The sequence below is a fragment of the Solanum dulcamara genome, chromosome 10, assembly GCF_947179165.1.
Source record: "Solanum dulcamara chromosome 10, daSolDulc1.2, whole genome shotgun sequence".
Classification (NCBI taxonomy): Eukaryota; Viridiplantae; Streptophyta; class Magnoliopsida; order Solanales; family Solanaceae; genus Solanum; species Solanum dulcamara.
The window spans coordinates 2,703,724-2,724,198 of NC_077246.1; the positions used below are offsets into that span (position 1 = coordinate 2,703,724).

The 20,475-nt window shown below is 30.9% G+C and overlaps 2 protein-coding genes across 4 annotated transcripts; both read right to left on the reverse strand.

The window, feature by feature from the left end:
- Window positions 1–513: 513 nt before the first annotated feature.
- LOC129870125 (uncharacterized) lies at window positions 514–8,082 on the reverse strand. Of its 3 annotated transcripts, XR_008762037.1 has the most exons (3): window positions 7,499–8,081; window positions 2,832–2,923; window positions 514–783 (listed from the first exon to the last, which is right to left on the reverse strand). XR_008762037.1 is itself a non-coding variant. In XM_055944735.1 (2 exons), exon 1 carries the CDS (start codon window positions 7,980–7,982, stop codon window positions 7,500–7,502), a length of 483 nt encoding a protein of 160 aa, XP_055800710.1. In that variant the 5' UTR covers window positions 7,983–8,080; the 3' UTR covers window positions 514–783; window position 7,499. The 3 variants fall into 3 exon arrangements, 2 of the variants coding, with proteins under 2 accessions (XP_055800710.1, XP_055800711.1); XM_055944735.1 differs by lacking the exon at window positions 2,832–2,923 and having other exon boundaries at window positions 7,499–8,080; XM_055944736.1 differs by lacking the exons at window positions 514–783; window positions 2,832–2,923 and adding an exon at window positions 6,334–6,641 and having other exon boundaries at window positions 7,499–8,082.
- A 444-nt stretch (window positions 8,083–8,526) lies between these two features.
- Window positions 8,527–10,691, reverse strand: LOC129870845 (heavy metal-associated isoprenylated plant protein 35). Its single transcript, XM_055945720.1, has 3 exons — window positions 10,152–10,691; window positions 9,482–9,557; window positions 8,527–8,871 (listed from the first exon to the last, which is right to left on the reverse strand). Exons 1-3 carry the CDS (start codon window positions 10,386–10,388, stop codon window positions 8,732–8,734), a joined length of 453 nt encoding a protein of 150 aa, XP_055801695.1. The 5' UTR covers window positions 10,389–10,691; the 3' UTR covers window positions 8,527–8,731.
- Between the last annotated feature and the right edge of the window lie 9,784 nt (window positions 10,692–20,475).

The following is a 20,475-nucleotide window of genomic DNA, read 5'->3' on the forward strand; positions in this document are numbered from 1 at the left end:
TATAATAAAAGGCGAAATAACTAAATCTCTACTTAAAATAATACATAAATTCACTCATAATTAATTATTATATTACTAATAAACAACCCCTCATATTTGTGATGGGCTCTCGAGAGGGCATTTTTTAAAATTATCAAAATACTCCAAAAATGCTTAAAAGCTATTTTAACTTAAAATAGCCAATCCAAACCAACTCTAACTCCATTCTCAAATAGTCTTATATTATACTCCCTTAGTTTCAAAAAGAATAACTTAAATTTGACTTGACACCAAATTCAAGAAAATAAAGAAAACATTTCAATCTTATAGTCTTAAATTAAAGTTATATCAAATGTACAAAAATGCTCTTCAATCTTGTGACCTAAAACATGTCACGTGGAAAAGTGTTACCCAAAAAAGAAAGGAGCCATTCTATTTTAAATAGTCTAAAAAGGAAAGGATGCCATTCTTTTTAAAACGGAGGGAGTATATGTTAATATTAATGCAAATATAACGAAAAGTTGCCACCCACAATTAGGAAAAAGACACCCACAGCAGCAGGAAATATACAATATAGAGTAAAAAGATTCAGCAATCTCTATTAGCCATTAATAAACATTCCAGATAGCATAAGAGCATATATATACAGTACATCTAGCAACTGCTTGCACAATTCACTAAATCGTCGATCGATCGGATAAGGTAATGTGGTAAGAGATCTTTAATTTTTATCAAGCACCATCATGCCCAATAGTGTTGGGCTTATTTCATAAGCCATTAAAGTAGAAGCAGCTAACAAGAACCCTGCAGGTTGAAAAAGATAAAGGGATCAACAATGAAGGTTAATGAGCTATATAAACTATGTTTTATCAATGAAGAAGAAAATACTGACATAACAGGTTGTTTGGAAGCTGGTTTAGAGTTATTAAAGTGAAAGTAATGCAGGGATTAGGTATGAGCGAATATATGAATAGTTTTATGCAGAGATTAATTACGGGAGGGGGTTTGGTTATTCCACATTCTATTCTGCATAAAATAATACATAGATTCCCTCATAACTTATATGTATATTAGTTATGCAGGTTTCTAGATAGCAAACCAAGAAAAACTTACCTCCTAACCAGCTACAAACAGCCCCTAAGAAAATTATGTACCCAAATTCTCATATTAAATACTATTTCATAAAAAACTCCTAAATAATCACATTATTTTTCCTGGACTAAAAGGAAAAGCATAACACAAAATTACCCAATATACCAACTTGGCAAGCATTTTTCCTCAATCCCATTAACTTGTCTTAAATGTGTATTATCACATAATCATCCATTTTTCCTAAACTACGGATCGACTTTACCAACCATTTTCAAAAGCTAAGCATCATTTACATCAACATACCAACAATAATAAACCAGGAAGTTTGAACTCCAAATAACTGGATCTACCATCGTCGTTTTCACAACATCTTCTAGTTTCTTTTGTACTATCCTTTTCCTACTTTCCAGATTTAAAAGAGCTTGTTTGGTAGTAGTGCTGGGAGACGAGGAAAACAATAGCTCCAAAATAGATGGCCCTTGGGCAAATGATGAAGAACAAAGGTGCACTGGGGGTGGGTGGGGGTGTGTGTGGAGGGGGGGGGGGAGAGTAGTAAGAAAAAGCTCAGGGAATGAAGAAAGAATAAAGGGTGTTACATCATAACATTTTCCTTAGCTATATTGGCTAATCTGTATTAAAGGTTTCTCTTCAAAAATATAGAAAATGTGTCACATGAGCAGTGTCAATCAAAGATCTTTTCCATTTCTATGATAAAATTACAATAGAGAATTTAAGAATTTACAAGTTCTCAGAATCCAAGTCAGGAATTTAATCCCTTCAAGCCAACTGTCTGACACACCAATATGTTATGATAAAACTTAATAATGGCTAGCACGGAAAATACTGCCAAAGAGCTAGGATGATCATGTAGTACTCAAAAAGTGAGGGAAATTGAAACACTGAGGAGAGGCAGATGGGCAAAGACACTCAAGATGACTTCACCGAAAAAGCTTATCAACAAGTTTTACTAGCAACTTTGACTACCAAGAAGTTTATATGATTAATTAAGCAAACGAAAATGGAAGTTAAAGAATTTAGATTTATATTTTTCCTTTTTCTTTTCAATTTTTTTTCTTTTTTCATAGGAGGGGCGAGGGGGAGAGGAAGGGACAGTTACACCATGCATGAAACATAACCATATCATTTAGTAACCATTCTCAGTGTACAGCTTCTTGAGTTGCAAAATAAAGGAGCAATCATAACAAACAGGTAACTAACAACTCAATGATTCAAACACCACTTATGTCACCTATCACACTTGCAGCATAAAAGGAAGAAACATGAGATGTTAACAACTTCTAAAAAAAGTCAAGTCAAAATCCATGAAATCATAATTTATTTTGCTTGTCTTCATGATTCTCTTTATTTCCCTTTCTTTTTATTTCCTGCTGGAAAAGTTGTTCTAACTCCAATCTTAAGTTATTCAAATAAAACGGGGCACTTCATAAACTTATACTCAGTAGTCCAAATACTTTGGAAAAACCAAATGTATGAAACAAGAGTTCCCAACAATGAAATAAGGTAGTGCTGTGTAATGCTTTTGAGTAGTCCACAAGTGTCAAAAGAACATGTAGATCCTTCGCAATTTTTATGGAATTCAAGGAAATATTAAAGTATGCTGAACAGGAACTTTCAAAAAATAAAAGGAGGAACAAAAGAAGTACCACAGTAGAAAAAAGACCACTAATCGGGAATGACTTCTCAAAAGCTGGTGTTCTAAAAGCAACATGATTCCTAGTAAACATATTAAGTAAACATACCTCTAAGAGAGTAACATTAACGAAGATAGTATTCTTTAATACATTTCCATGAGGTCTTTCACAAGGAAGATCTCTCAGCATCTCACCAGACCCTACAGATCATTTTAGTAAAAGATAAATACAACCTGAAAATGTTACATTCTTTCGGAGCTCTGAAAGAACCATAAATTTGTGGTATTTATGTTTGTAACATGGCATGGCTCTATTTATCTACAGAAAGTAAGGCAAAGAAACCAACCCATGCCATTTTTACTCTTTTTTCCTTCATCTTCTTTACTCATTAACACAAGAAATAGGATCAAAAACTAAACCAATGCTAATGGAAAACCAAAGTAGATTTAGTTGAAAACTTGAAATTAAATACCAATGCTCGAGAAAACCAAAGAGTATGAAATTCAATGCTTGACGTGATTAAAGCATGTGCCTCACAAGACTAGTCAACCAATAATACTACTCAACACCACAAAAGCACAAATCAGCCAGTTCTAATATAGCTAAAAAAAAAAGTGGGAACCTTAACAGCTGAAGTGCTATTTGCTTCCATAAAAAAACATGGCATGTCTCCTATATTGTAGACGAGAGACAAATACAAGATTCTGTGTCGATAGATGCAAAATATACCACTGCACCCATTACTGCTTTCCAGCAACGGATACCAACCTAGCACATATATATATATATATATACACAAAGAAGAGGGGGTGGGGGAATCAAGCCGAGATGGACTGCTGCTACGCTGCCAAAAAGGGTAGCAGAAAAAAGGTACCCAAAACTTCTGCAACTGAAACCCAATACGTCCTCTCTATCCCTTTACATAACAATATTTGACTGAACACGTAGTTCAGAAAGAGAGAACCTTTGACACACAAACTAAATATCTTGGAATAGGTGGCAAGGTAGTTGTCCAGAGGAAGAGTACTGCAACATTTGTCACCCAGAGAAACCACGAAATTGTTCGAACAAGAGTTCAGATGACATTCTTGGGGAGTAGCTCTATGGGGACCCATTTTTGATCAACTCCTTGTGGGCTTTCGATGGTGTCAGCTTTGCCTTTGCAGAGGATATACCGATTTTTGCAACTCATCACTATCAATATCCTTGCTCTATTTCTATCCAATTCAGTGACTTGATTAAAAAAGACTATGCAACATCTTTTTCGTGTTATATTCTTAGTCGATTGTGCACCGAGCACAAATGTTGAAATGACTAGGATGACTTATCATTACATACTTTGTATGCTAGAGTAGTTCTACCTAAACCCACCATATTGATGACTGAAATGATATCTAGATCTGTTGATCCACCAATAAGCCTCCTCATTATCCAATTTGTCTCCTCCTTAAAACCTACAATTATTTCACGAGTTCCTTTTAGGTTTGTTGCAATGTTGTCAAAGGCGACCTTAAAACTCTAAAGCGAGGCTCAAAAGTGTGTTGAGCGCTTCGCCTTGATGTGTCTTTCAGTGTCTAAGGCATACTTTTCCTTGTCAATAAGCCTCTTTTGAAGAGGCAACATTAAACAATTGATATTTCACTTTATCGTTAACTTTTTACAATTTTTTTGTTCATATATATGTCACTCATGCTTATAATTATTAGTGTTAGACTAAACATATATATTTGTATTATTTTCACTCTTAGTGCTTTTTTCATTAAAGTTCACGCTCATGCTTTATTTGCGCTTAAAGCCACAACTGAGCTTCGAATTTTTGTGCTTTTGATAAAACAAATTTGTTGGAAGAGTTCACAATGATAAGCCCCTATTCTTGAGAATTTCTCAAGTAAATTGAAGACCTCTTCTTTGGTAAGTTTTTTCTAAGGCACTGAAATGAGTTTATAAATTGCAAGAGACTATTATCTCCAGCAAAAATTGAACAAATGACACATTTGTCTCATATGCCACATTACAAAACACGTGTGCAAATATCTTTGTACAATTCTTGCTCAACATTCCCGAATATAGATTTTATGAATTCTAAGACTTCTTTCACCAGTCTAATTTCTTCTTTTATCGAAGCAATTGACTAAACATCAAAAATAAGCAATTTTTAAAAGTTTTTGAGCGGAAGATCCATAAAAAGTGGTCTATCACTCATTGAAAAGCAGGAGTTGAGATGAGTAAAGGGTTTCCAAGTAAACATGTTTCACATCTCCCTTCACCATTTCATATTTTTCGGCAATGCGAGAGTTGCAAAGCTTTTTTCATTGGTACTCTTTTCATTCCTGATTTCTTTTCCAAGTCACGTACAAGAATTGATACCTCACTGATAAGTGCTCCAACACTTGTCAATAGATCAAACAATTTATCATTGAAATAACCAATAGATACTCTATCATGACATGAAGATCTACAGTAGAAATCCTAGAAGTAAAAAAATCTAGGAAGGCTCGTAGGAGTTTCTCGATAAAAAAGCATCAGTGCAAAACAAATATGCATTACCTCCCATTCAATAGAAATAATTTTCAAGAATAGATGAGAAACCTTGAATTTGAGTTGAGGGACATCAAGATCATGTATTTCAACAAAATTCATCTAGATCATCAAGTTTATACATTTAATCAAGGACATCAAGGCAAAAAAGAGATAAAAGTGCCTACACTCTCGACCATTATTTGAAATTGGGGTAAGACATATTCAACTATATCGGGTAAAGGTTTGCAGAGAATAGATGGATGATGAACGGGAGAGAAAGGCACCATAAAATTTTTCCAGAAGGACTTTTCTTCATCGTGACAAATTGTGTGATCTTTTAGCAAGTGTAGGAGCACTTACTAAGGAGGTATCAATTCTTGTTTGCATCTGAGAGGGAAATCAAGGAATACAGAGAGTACCAATGTAACAAACTATGGAATCTCGACTAGCTAAAAAATATGAAAATTCTGAAGGAAGATCTCAAACATGTTTACTTGGAAGCCCCAGACTCATCTCAACTTCTACTTCTCTATGAGTAATGGATTGCTCTTCGAATCTTCTAATCGGAAACTTAAATAGTTTGCTAAGTTTCAAAGCTTATTCAGTTGCTTTTATAAAAGAAGAAATTGGGCTGGTGAAAGAAGACCTAGAATTCATATGATCTTTGTTCAGGAATGTTAAGCAAGAATTGTATAAAGATCTTTGGACGTGTGTTTTATATGGGGCATATGAGGCAAAAATAATCATTAGTTCAATTCTTGTTAGAGACAGGGTCTCTTGCATTTTATTTACTCACTTTCCAATGCTACATAATAAACCAAGCTTATCAAAAAGAGTCCAATTTACATACGAAAAATCGTAAGGATAGGGCCTCATTGTTGTAAAACTCTTCCAACAAACCAAACATCAACTCATCATCATTAACTAGTCAAATAATTTTATGTTTTAATGAGGAGATAGATGGAATAGTTAGAAAGCTAACCGGTGGACCAATATAACTAGATATCATTTCAATCATAGGTATCCCGTTACGAGTCATTTTGACATTAGTACATGATGTCAGTCAACCAAGAATATAATAGAAAAAGATGTTGCAGAAAGTTTTTACTCAAGTCACTGTTTCAAATAGGGAAATACAATGAGAACATTGATGTGATGATGAGCAACTAAAATCGATATCCATTGCAGAATGGCACCAACAAGACTACTCAATACCACAAAATATTTCCAGAAGATGGACCTCTAATAAGCATATACCCGACTGCTGCTAAATTCTACTGCTTAACTCACTAACTTCCCCACCTTTTTTCCTTAGGTGTAGCACAATCATCAAATTGTTTGTTTTCGATCCTTTCTTCAATAAAAATGTAGAGCACAAATCAGCTCGTCCCTGTAAAGCTAAAACGATAAACAGTAACAGCTGTATCATTATTTGTTACTCCATTAAGAAACATGGTAGTGTCCCCTAAATGGAAGAGGAAAGACAGATACGAGATACGATGTCAGTGGAGCAAAATATACCACTGAACCCACTACTGCTATAGTGCCATGTAACAGTAGGCACCAACTTAGTATACATATAATTATATGTTCTCAAACTTGTTCAATTAGAAGTACATATACAGTTCCAATTCGATGACAGACGGCTAACTATACTGTTGCAGAGTACCCAAAGCACCGCAACTGAAACCCAATACTTCTTCTCTTTCATTTTACATTATACTATTTAACCGAACACAGAGTTTAGAAAGTGAGAAATAAAATACTATAAAACATCAACTAAATATCATACTACACCAGAATTACCATTAAAATCTTATGCTCTTGAACAAACCTGTCATTCTCAAACAAATAGTAAAGTGACAGTTAAAATTAAAGAATTACTAAAGTCCCAATCTTTCGAATAACAAAGTTGAAAAAGTTACCTAACATACTTAAGCCTCAATCTTTTGAACGACAGAGTTGAAAAGGAAGTTCAGAGTATATTAAAAAAACAAAGGGATCAACAACTTAACAGAAAGCGCATGATAATTACTATAGCCTTCAACTTTTGACCAAAAAGAAATAATATACAATCATATTGACGCAAGAAAACATCAGTCCCAATCCCACAACAACATATCCATTGTAATCTCAAGAATGAAGTACACAAACCTTATCTCTCTCATCACTCACAATCCCATAAACAAAAACAAAAAAATCACAGAATATACAAAAAGGAAACAACTTTATTAGAGTAAAACAAAACAGATTACCTCAGGAAGAGGAATGCTTTTTCCCGTCACAATAAGGGCTTTCATTGAAATTCTTAGAAGGGTATTTAGCAGTAACCATTCCAACTTCAAAAACCAAATTCTCACCACTAGATCTGATACCTGTAATACCCCACCACTTAAAAAAAGCCCTAACGCTAATCCCATCAAGCTCCGCAATACGATTCTCAACAATTTTTCCTCTAATTTTCTTCGAATACGTCGCAAGGTAGTTATCTGGAGGAAGAGTGATTCTACACTTTTCACCCAGAGAAATCAGGAACTCGCCGGAACTGGAGTTTAGAGAATACCCATTTACGTTCTTCGGAAGTAAACCTATAGGGAACCCGAATCTGATTAGCTCCTTGTGTACCTCCGATGGTGCCGGATTCGGGTTCGGGTTCGGGTTCGGATCCGGGTTTGTAGAGGATACAGAGATGGTGAACAAGAGAGAAACAATGGTGAAGATTACTAGGGTTCTCGCCATTTTTTTGAGCTTCGCGAATGGATGAATTTATTTTTTATTTTTTCTATGGGAGTAAAGGGGATTTATTTATTTGATTAGTAAAAAGTTTGACTGAAATTGGCTATGAATATGTTGTGTTCTTTGTAAAACGTAAGTGACAGAGAAAAGGCCACGTAGTTTGTGTGTCATTTCGTTGTATTTATTTTGAAATCTGATTAAATTTAAATTCAAAAGCTGAAGAGTTTATTTTTGAATATCATTGCTCTCAAAAGCTTGAATTCAAAAATTTTGAATATGTGAGGAAGATTGTTTGCCAAAATATTTTTAAAAAAAAAATTATATCATAAATATTTATATTTAGTGAGTGATTAATAAAAATATTAATCTTTTTTTTATTAAATGACACTTCATTATAAAAAGAACCTAATCAAATTAAGATTAATACATTAAAATCTTAAGATTAATGAATATTCTAATAAAAAATGGTACTATATAGTAGAGATTTTGGTTAGTAAAGAATGTATTAACCCAAAAATCATAATATTATCTATTATAACAATAATAATTGCATATCAATCACATACAATTATATTATGAAATGCAATTCTTCTTTTCTGATACAAATTACATAATGTACAAATGCCTCTTTTGATGCTGAAGATATATAATACATGTGGTTGCATTATTGCATAGCCTTTTATTTTCTTTAATCATAAATATTTTTGGCTCTTTCTTCTCTTTAATTTTTCTATAGTACTTGTATGAAGAATTCAACATTCATGAGTGTTCCAACTTGAAAGCTCAACATTTTTGACAACCTTTGAAACACTCTCCAACACTTGAAAAGGTACAATATCTCCAATAACAACAACCTTCTTGGTCTCTAAATCTACTTGGTACATATCCACCCCTGCTTAAAAATAATATTATGAATTTAGTAACAACATTTATACAATTAGCTAAGAATATAAAATTGATTATAATTACACCAAAATTTCTTTTAGTGTGTCGACGTGCTTTTGGAATACGAGGACAATAATTACTTCTCAATTTCAAGCAAGTTAAGGCTGAAAATATAAATTATCACTAACTACGATGCTCTATTTAAGTACATTTTAGATTGGTTGTATGAGTTTGTTCATAATATTGGATCGCAATTGTCTATAGTAAACCTAATTTCGTAACCTAAAACAAACTAAATTAAAAAATAATCTTTTATATAGGATGGAATTGAGAGCCAGTTTGGATGAATTTATTTTAAATAGCTTAGAAGTTGAAAATTGCTTATAAGTTAAAAAAAAAGTAGGTGCAACCCAACTTTTTTTTTTTACTTATAAGATGTTTTCAACTTATAAGTTTCTTAAAATAAGTCAATCCAAATAAACCTAATTATTTATTGGGTCTTATTTTGAATACAAAATTACTTTAAATTGACTAGCTAAACACTTAAAAAAATAAAAAAAAATTATAAGTAACTTATAAGTTAATCCAAACAACTCTCAGTAACTTTACATATTTACCTTCCATTTTGGAGATATGTTTCTCAACTTTCCTTGCACAACCATTGCAGTGTATGGAAACTCTTAGCACCACCATCTACACCATTCAAATAATTAAGTTCAATTATAAGGCTTCACATTTTCATATTTTCATTTCTTTAAAATTATCCTTGACATTATAAAATCAGTCAAATTCATATTCACAAATATTGCCCAAATTAACTAAGTACTCATTGGAAGAGTTTTGAAGCTAGTGACAATATAATTAAATAAAGAAAAAGTGTGTTCTCTCTAACGACGTAAAGAAACAAACAATCACTCAATTCAACATCATATCAAAGCAAACATAGGCGTTGATGAGTTCTAAGTAATTTCATTGTGTTTTAACCATTATAAAAATAATAATAAAAAGGAATCTACGTGTGTTTGAGCTAGGAAAAAGAATCAAACGCAACATACTAATGGCAGAGGCGAAGCCAGAATTTCTAGATTAGATTTTAGAATGTCAATTTTAAGTGCTAATAATTATTTAAACAATAACTATTACATTCAACTAAATCCGTATCTAGCTTCTACCTATGCCCCTCATGAAGAAACTTATTAAAAGACATAATTAAACAAATAAAAGAAATTTAGTCCCTTCTAGCTAGAGAGGAACATGGTGATAAAGATTCTTGAAAAACATATTTACCTTAGGCTTCAATTGGAAAGCTAGAGTTGGAGGTCCTACATTAATAACATCCTTCAATCTCACTGAATTATGTTTATCATCTTGATTTGAGGAATTATTATTCATCAATGGCTTCTTTTCAAATCTATCATCATCATCATGAACTCCAAATTCATTGATGCAAAAACAAGATCCTGGTCCAGAAGAAGAAAGAGTACTAAAACAATCTAAAACTTTGCCAAAATTGAGCTTCCTCATTTCTACAACACCAAATCTTTGCCTATATAAGGATGAATTAATGCAAGGTGAAAGTGAATAAATATTTGTAGTTCATTGGGATATGAAAGAAAATTTCAAGAAAAAAAATGAAGTTATTAATGATGATGAGGAAGAGAGGGAGACTAGACCTACAATCCATTTTTGTAGGGAAGATAAATAAGTAGAAGTTAAGATGGGGACACATTAAAGTCAAATTCAGTATTTAAATTTGATGAGTTTGATATTTTAATATTCTTAATACTGAACTTTTTGTAATTTTGAAATTATGAGCGCAAAATTTAATATTTATCGAATTCTAAAAATTTCTTGTGTGTATATATCTATGTTCTACATTTAAAATATTAACCATAAACGTCCATATATGTAGCTATGAGTATATAGCAAGGAGAAAATCAAGAGAAATGTTTATCGATTCACGTCAATCCAATATTTCATTGTAAATTCAGTTACTTCTATAGTATTAACTTTAAATTGTTATAAAAATTCATAAATTTCAAATTCTAAAACTGCGTCGAAACAAGTCCATGAGGGGAAGACACTTAGGAAAATGACCTTTCTAACTTGAAAGGGAATTTGACATGTGATGTGGAACTAAAAAAGTAGTACAATTTGAGAGACAAAACCTCCAACATATTTAAGGGACTTCATGTGAGATTAGGTGTTAGGTACAGTTAGAGCATCTACTTCATGTGACTAATACACATCTGTTTAGATCAAAGTGAAAAATTGTGAGTATGAGACATAAAAGAAGAATATCCACAAGCCTCATGCAATGTGAATCAAAGAAATTTATGGTGATAGAACATAAAAGTATTCCTAACCATCATACTGAAAAGTTGCAAAATCAAGATTTTCATTAATGAGATTTAAAATTTTAAAAAGCAAATATAGGAAGAAGTTAAGAAAAATCATTTACTATACATGCATACGAACTAATTTTGACCTATAGTTTGGAATTCGAATGAATCATCTGCACCCTATAACTCCAAGACTATATATTTGGCATAATACATAAAAATGTTCTTTTAACTTGGCCTCAACCGGTATTTTTACCCTTCAACTTTGGGTGTGCATAAGTAGACACTTAAACTTATATATAATCAAACAAATAAACACACATGTTCTACGTGGTATCTCAAAGAATTAAAATATATATATATATATATAATGCTAAAGGGAATAAGCCGTCCAAAAGCAGACATAACAATTTATTAATTTTTGTGGTATCAATGAGTGGTGTTTTTTATACATATAGATTTGACTATGAGGTTATTATAAAAGAACATTACAATTGTCCCTCATAAGTTATGTAAACATTTTTGAAAGAACTTAAATTGGGTAATTTGAACTATTCCATCTATTGCTTGTTTTGGGTTGGATACTCTGATTATTTCATATGATATCTATTTCTTGATTATGCTAAATGATATTTCGCTATAAAGAGAGATTGATATCATACATTATTTAATTAACTATGTAAAGAATAAGGTGTTTCTTGAAAAATATTCGATAAAATTAAAATGATTGAAAAAATCAAAAGTTAGCATGTCCTTGCCCAAAAATAACACATATTATAATTGATTTTTTTTATGACTAGTTAAAGGGAGGCAAAGAGGAATATTTGGTGGATAAGATAAACATATTATAGACATATTAGGGTCTAGGGGTCTACAGTGAGTTCATAAACTTTGTCTACATGTACAAAATTATTATACTATAATATACTATAGAGTGAGGGTAGATGACATTAAATTATTTAAGGGAGGGGGGGGGGGGGCATGAGGTCCATTATTGGCTCTTTAATTTAAAGGTATGTATTTTCATCTCACAGTTGAGTGGGGTCTAATTTCTACAGCTAATTTGGTCCATGTGATAATGAGTTCTTTGAAGAAAGAAGAAAAAGAATAGGACAAAATTTATTCAAGAAAAAATTCACTGTGTATTCATGTTATCCACGTGTCTCTCAATAAAAACAAAGCTGGAAATTTTGGAAGTGTTCTTTTTTTTTTTTTTGAAAAATTTAAAGGGGTATTATAAGCATCTACCAAAAGCAAGTGTCCTTTTAGAAGCTAGAAGAGTTTAGCTCTATATTAAATGGGGGTTAAAATAATATAGTTTCACTAGATTTGTTGACTACCAGTTGTATTGCACTCACTACTTAACAGCAACAAGGGCATAACCTTCACAATTCCACAAATAGGATTCGGAGAACGTATAATATACATAAACAGGGGTAAATTTATAATTTAAAATATGAAACATGTGAATCTGTGTTCTAAAAATATTAGATTTGCCTTTGTAGACAATCTTGTGAGGTAAAGTAGCCGATTCGGCTCAAGAAAAATATTTCAAAATAGGGTTGAAAAATACAATGTGAAAGAAGCTCTAATGAAAAATACTAAAAAAAGAGAAATATCAGCAATAAAAATAATAAGATAACTAAAGCACATGGGAGGAGAATGAGCAGATAAGGTACTCTAAGCTAGAACCATGCTCTCTCGTAGAGAAGAGAAATCGCTCATCTACATGCTAACTTTCTATCCCTAATTTTCGACCTTCATGCTCTCCTGTCTAGAGTCATGTCCTCAGTTATGAGTTGATGATGTATCATCTCTTATCTACTCATTTCTCTCCAATTCTTTTTTGATCTTCCTGTACCTCTCCGGTCCTTAAGGTTATCACAACAAACGTCTCACTAGTCACACTTCCTTAATTTGGCATTTGTGCTCCTCCTCATATACCTAAATCATCTCAATCTTGCTTCCCTTATCTTGTCCATCATGAAGGTTCCCTCCCACCTTGCCCCTTATATTTTCATTTCTAATCTTATCTCTCCTAGTATGATTGCAGATCCATCTAAGCATCTTCATTTTTTATTACTTTCATCTTCTGAACATATGAGTTTTTGATTGACCACACTCTGACTCATACAACATAGATGGTGTATGATCCATCTATGTTACTTTTTTCCAATTAAAATAAAATAGCTATTGAAAGAGTGGCTAAATCATGATCAATAGTACATGAAGTGGCTATTTTCCTATAATTTTCCGATTTTATCGGCTTTTTGGTACATGGACAATCCAAGAAGGTTGGGCCCATAGTTCTTGTAGGAACAGATCACACCTCAACTCATTGTGGGCCTCATCATTTACAGATTCAACTTTTTGTTGGGCCCATAGTTCTCTGAATTGGGCATTCATCCCCTCTCATGAAGAACAGGGACATTTTTAGACCATCAAGAGAAAATTCGACGCATCGGCTCGGAATTTAAAGGATGAAAAAGTTGAGAAATCGTCGATATGGTGAAGAAAAATGGAAATGAAGAGAAAGAAAAAGAAGATTTTTGAGAAAGAAAATGGGTCGAACTAGCGTAAAACATGAAAACTGGGTCAATTTTTGGTTACTAAAAGTGATCGAATGCTAATTCTCTTTAATTATCCTGACATTTTAACTTGTTATAACATATGACATCCTTTCGTTGAAATGTGCTCAGTTAGTACTAGTTACAATGATACCTAAGATGATGTTAGCAATGTGGACCTAAACATCGCATTTATGATATTAAGGATTCATACTATCGACTCAATTAATTTAGATTAATTATAAATATTGTTATTATTGTCGGAGTACGTAAATTCTATTAAAGTTGAAACTCTAATACATATATCTAAATAGGTGGAACTTAGTGGAATTAAAGCTTATTTCAGGTTGGTATGATGAATCTTTCTATTGGCCCGTACTCTTTCCGAGAGCAATTAAAGTTGTGGTCCTATTTTACTGACTAAAAGGAGAAGATATGCATAGAAAGATATTACTAATACTTCAATAGTTCATAAAGGTGTGGCCAAAACTTTAATTTTGCAGTGAAATCTGATTAGGCTAGAAGTGCTAAATCATAAAGAGTTTTTTTTGTCTTGACATACTTGTATTTGGAAGACTCCCTTTAAAGTAACTTTGAAACTACTTTCTTGCTTTTAACATATGAGTTTGAAAAACACTTTACAATCTTGACCGCCTTTATTCATTCCCCAAGAGAGAATATTGAAATAAGAAAATTAAATATCTCCTTAATATGCTACTAAATATATAAAGAATTATATGATAATTATTTCCCTACAAATATGCTACCAAATATTATACTGCAATACCCCACCTCAAGTTGGAGCATGAGAATAAAAAATGTCCAACTTGAAAAGCAAAAAGTCAAATTGAGTTTTGCCGAGAGCTTTGGTAAAAATATCTGTCAATTGTGAAGATGTTGAAACGTGCGATGGAGAGATCAAACCTTCATTAATTGCATCACGAACAAAATGACAATCTACCTCAATGTGCTTTGTTCGTTCATGGAAAATCAGTTTTTTTGCAATGTGCAAAGCGGACTGACTATCACAAAATAATTTGATCGCCTTGGGATGTTGTTTACTTAAACTCAACAACAGACCTTTCAGACACTTCAACTCACAAGTGACCGCAGTCATGGACCTATATCCAGCTTATGTAGAAGATCTAGAAATTGTGTGCTGCTTCTTTGTCTTTCAAGAACCGAAGTAAAGCAAGCTAATCCACCAATGTCTTTCCTTTCTTCAATGCCTCAGATCAATTTCAATCTATCAAATATATAATATTTATAAGTAAACTAATCCGTAAACACCAATATTATATATATGTTTAACCTAGACCCAATAATTTACCCAATTCTATAAATACATTCCTAATCTTGATGTCACTTAACATGTCAACTCTCATATATTTTGAATTTCAAAACTAGGGTTAAACCTCAATTAAATTAAATAATCACTTTAAAATTTGAGCCTTTCGTAACTCTTTCAAACTATCAAAATCTGTTCAAATACATAATCTTCACAAGAATACGAATTCAATGACACCCATATAGCTATATTTATTTTCGGATAAAAAATTGGGTCAAAATGTCATCCTGAATCATTGAAGTCAAATCTGAAATTTTCTTTTCGATTATGTTCATCATGATAAAATAAATTCACATGTCAAATTTCAGCTAAAACGGATCGTTATTCGACCCCCAAATCAAGATTTTATGTGAAGAACCCTAAGGTCATATTTTCTTATTTCAGCGTTATTTCTCCACCAATATACCCTAAAAATATGTTCATAATCACATGAAAATTTAATGGAAAGGATGAGAATAATTACCTTGACGCTTAGGAATGAAAATCCCTATTTTTCTCTTCTCCTTTATTTTTCTTTTCCCCTTTTTTTTTCTTTCTTCCTCCGTATTTTTTTTAGTTTATGCGTTTTCTCATTTTCTCGTTACATTTGATGGCTTAATGCCATCAGATTTTATATATATATTATTATTATTATTTTTTCTTTTTTTTTTTCTTTTCTACTCAATTATGTATCAAAATTAATAAACTCTATCCTTTTCCTTTAATAATTGGTATAGAGTGTTAAATAAATTATCAACTTAGCCCACTAATTAAATTAATTATTTAAATTTATCCCTCAACTAAATAACTATGGTTATCGAATAGTCCAAAATACTAATAAAAAAATATGGGATGAGTTTTTTATGAAATAAAAAACTCTATTTCTCAAAACGACATAATGGGTCATTACACTTACAAAATAAGGCACTTGCCTTAAGCCCCTAAATTTTAGGGCCCAGTTTCTTAGCAATAATAAAATTATTATAGCTATTTTTAAAAATAAAATTATATTGTCCATGTCAATTTTTAGTTTCAAAAGTTTTCTTTACTTTTTTATTAAACTTCAAACTTCACGTGAAGTTAAAATCAGACAAACAAATTGAAATGGAAAATACTATTTATAGAAAAAGTAAAGAGACAACTTTGCATCTCAAAATAGTCGTTGTGAAATATTAATATTTTTGCATCTTAAAAAAAACAGAAGAATAGACTTTCAATAGAAAAAGTACGAGGCCTCCAATTCATTTTTGGCTTTAGGCTACTAAAGTGTTTGAGCCGCCTCTGAGTTACTGTTTCTTTTTCAGTATGCTTTGTCATGCCTTGTATAGTATTTTGTCTTGATTTCTTAAAACTTGTTATTTTCTTGAACCAAGGGCAGGGGCGGACCCACATAGACCCTTCTGGGTGCTCAAGCACCCATTAACCCAACCATAAATTATATATATATTAATTTTTTGAAAGCATGACTATATAAAATGTTCAGCACCTAGTGAACAAATCTCCTATTGGGTGTTTTGGTCTAGTGGCTAGTTTGAAGGTTGTGTTTTTAGCTAATTCAAGCATTTGATTCTCATTAATAACAATTATTTACACATTTTTTATTTTTCTCTTCCTCCACCCCAATATAAACTCATATGTTATACTCTTTTTACTTTCTTTTATACTTAACTTTTAGTCTTAATTACATTCTTATGAACTTCTTGTGACATGACAAAATTAAAAAGTCATGTCTAATCACTTTTTAATTATTTTTTCTTGAGAATTTTGGCTACATATTTGGTTAAGAACTCCTTCAAGCTAATTTTTTCCCTCAAGAACTGAAAGTTCCTTTTTTTTTTAATGGTAGTGTTAATTTTTTTTTCTCATTAATATTTTAAATATCGTGTTTAAATAATTATGCACTTATACAATGTAATTTATAGTAATTTTCTATTAAAAAAGTGAGCATCCACAAGTCGAAAATTCTGAATCTGCCACTGATCAATGGTCTATTGAAAACAACATCTCTACCTTTCAAGATAAACATAAGGTTGCATATACACTATCCTCTCTAGACCTTATTTGTGGGACTACACAAATGCACTAGATAAGTTTGTTGTATTTATCAATGTGCGCTCTCTCTCTCTCCCTGTATGTATATATGTATTTATTTATTTTACTTATGTATTTATTTACTTATCTATTTTTACTTATACTTGGGAATGTGTCTTTTGAGATGAGGGTCTTTTGAAAACAGCCTCTCTATCTATATGAGATAGTGGTAAGGTCTGCGTACACCCTACCTTTCCCAGACCCCACTTGTGGGATTCCACTGGGTATGTTGTTGTTGTTGTTGTTGTTGTTTATTTGAGATTATCACATGGTGGCGAAATCAAAAAAAAAATTAAGGAAATTAAGGTAGTGGTAAGGTCTGCGTACACTTTACCCTCTCAAAATCTCATGTGTGGGATTTCACTGGGTATGCTGTTGTTGTTGTAAGGAAATTGAAAAGGATAAAAATACCATGCCATAAATTTACACCTGATTCATTTTTTATTAAATGATCACTTTCAAATTGAGAAGAACTATACTCGTGTCGTTAGATTTGAATACAAGTTATGATGAAATTAGTTATGATGGGATAAGTTATGTTGTGATTAGTTATGATGGGATAAATTATGCTAAGATTATTTATTATTGAGTGTTTGATTTGTTTTATCCAAAAAAATATGCATTGCATGGATTTTAAGAATAGGTTGTTTGTTTACAAAAATACCCCTCACTTTATTTAGTTTTTTATATTTATTTGCAAGCTTTAGTTATTCAATATTCATTTTAAAATAAAATTTTTATCTTCTTTATCTTAAATTTTTTTATGTGTGCATTTTCATGGTGTCCGTATGTAAAAAAAATAAAGCTTTCTTCTTGTTTAATTTTAAAATAGAATTTTTATTTTAAGTTTATTAAAGTAAAAAAGGATTTATGAGAAATCAAAATATAAATAAACATAAGAATTAGTCAAATAAATTTACAGATAAAAATTATATTATATAGTGTAATTTTTTAATATAAAAAATATGAAGAATTATCATAAAAATAAGGAGTAAATGTTGTTATATGTGGTATTAAAAATAATATAAAAATATATGAATGTAAAAAATGAGGTATAAAAAATATTTAAAGAGATGTATTTGTCATTTATCTATTTTATTCAGGGATAAATTATCCCGAGATTAGTATACCACCAAGAGGATGGATAACTTATATCGGTACTATTTATTAATTCAAGCATCCGAGCCAGTAGATCCACAACAAATAGGCATTGGATACATGGGATTGCCATAGAAGTCTCATGCCAAGCAAGTTCTTGCCTCCTCATTCCGGGACAAGTTATTCCGTACTTACCAACCAAACACCAATTTAAGTATTACTATAATTTAATTTCGAGATTATTTGGTGTTATTCTTCACACCAAACGATCCCAACCAGTTATCTAAAATGAATAAATACCTTTTGTCTATGAAATTTGATTTACTATAATATACAAAAGCTTGGTAGCTTTTTACACAATAATGATCAATCCTCATGAAAATGAGACATCAAATGAGAGCAATTGCATGTGAAGTCTAAACATAAAAATATAAAAAGTAAAGTGAGATTCATTTAAAAAGGCAATTTACTATTTTTAACTAAATAAATATTGCTCCTACTATCACTTACTATTTTTAATGTTGATTAGTTGGTCCATGTGCCACAAACCAAATCATTGTTTAGATTTGTTTAAATTAAATAAATAATAGCTGTCCCTGTGATGGTGGCTAATTATATAACTTTTGCATAATAAATTTAGTTTGGAGGGGTCTTTCTGTATTTTTTTATTTTTTATTTTTTATTAGATATATGATATTTATATTGAGTTTTGATTGAATTTGAATAGCTAAATATATTATATGAATAATTTTTGCTCATAATATTTTCAACAAGATATTTTTTATTTTCAGAAGCTTACTCCTGAAATTCTTAATTAAAAGTAAAGAAATTTTGAACTTAATATTAATAGTTCTCCTTGTATTACTTTTCATGAATCATTATTCTACTAGTCAAAATTAAAATTATTTATCAAATGTCCATAGCTTTCCACCGTTATGGGACCCATATCAAGCATGATCTCTTATAAATTTAAATAATCAAAGGCCCCTTTAAAATTTGTCCATAAGCACCTAAAAAAACTAATAGTAGTATTTTTAGTTATTCAATTTTTGATAAATTTTTCTTTTGATCCCTTATGATAGTTAATTAGATATGTTGATTTTTTTATGTAGAATTTTCGCATATAACCACTCAAATATATTTTAATCATGCTTCATAGCTATAGTTTGCTAATTACAATTCGTAACTATAGTTATAGCAACGTTTGTATAATTCGCGCAATATTTGTATAATTCGCTATACGATTCGCAGTTTTTGTATAACATTTGTATATTTCATTATACAATTCATGCACAACGTTTGTTTATTTAAATATAGTAATACTTTTCCTACATAAAATGACCAAAAAGACACATTTTTGTTTATTGAATGTTAAAATATACTTAATTAAATAAAACAAAGATCAAAATTAAATTATATCAATAACTAATGAATCAAAAATGATATTATTCTTACAAGAAAAATAACAGCACAGCCAATTGAAGATTGTGTGTGGGTATTTATTTAGCAGATTTTTTTATTTTTTTTATTTTCATCCGTTGTTCTATATATAAATTAATAATTTTTCAGTAGAATTTTTTCCATGTCAAAAATTTGACATTTAAAAAGTCTATGTTTAATAGTATTATTGTCATAGTTGTTACTCTAGTAAACTATTCATCGGGGTAATTTTTCATTTAAATGATAATAAGTATTGCTTACTATATTGAAGGTTTTTAATACAATTCAATATGAAAACTCCACCTAATTAATGTTACTATTACTCTTATGAAGACATTAACTTCATGGTTGAAAAAGACAAATAAATACGCATTTATATGTAGTTCTAATTTAACGTTTACGCTCGTCGTTTTATATTAGTTGTTCATTAAAAATAGATAAGTCAATTTTTTTATTTTTACGAATTAGAATTAAGATTTACGTACATTCTATTTTTCTCAAATCTATTTATGAAATTACACTAAATTATTATTATTGTTATTACTTTTTATATACTATTTAAGAAAATATTAACGAGAAGAATCCTCCTCCTCCTCAGACTTATTTACCCTCATGTATGCATATCTTTAAAATTTTACCATATTACTCTCTTTAACATATGTTTAATCTATTTATTTGCTTTCAAGAAACAATTAATGCTTAGAAAGCAATGGATAACAATACAATTTATCACAAAGAGAAAAATC

What these genes read in the sequence shown, in the direction of transcription:
- LOC129870125 (XM_055944735.1), bottom strand. Translation starts at nt 7,982, where the DNA reads ATGGCGAGAACCCTAGTAATCTTCACCATTGTTTCTCTCTTGTTCACC.
- LOC129870845 (XM_055945720.1), bottom strand. Translation starts at nt 10,388, where the DNA reads ATGAGGAAGCTCAATTTTGGCAAAGTTTTAGATTGTTTTAGTACTCTT. An exon ending in CTTTCCAATTGAAGCCTAAG is followed by an intron (nt 9,558 to 10,151) that starts GTAAATATGTTT and finishes TGAATGGTGTAG; the next exon opens with ATGGTGGTGCTAAGAGTTTC. An exon ending in ACATATCTCCAAAATGGAAG is followed by an intron (nt 8,872 to 9,481) that starts GTAAATATGTAA and finishes ATTTTTAAGCAG; the next exon opens with GGGTGGATATGTACCAAGTA.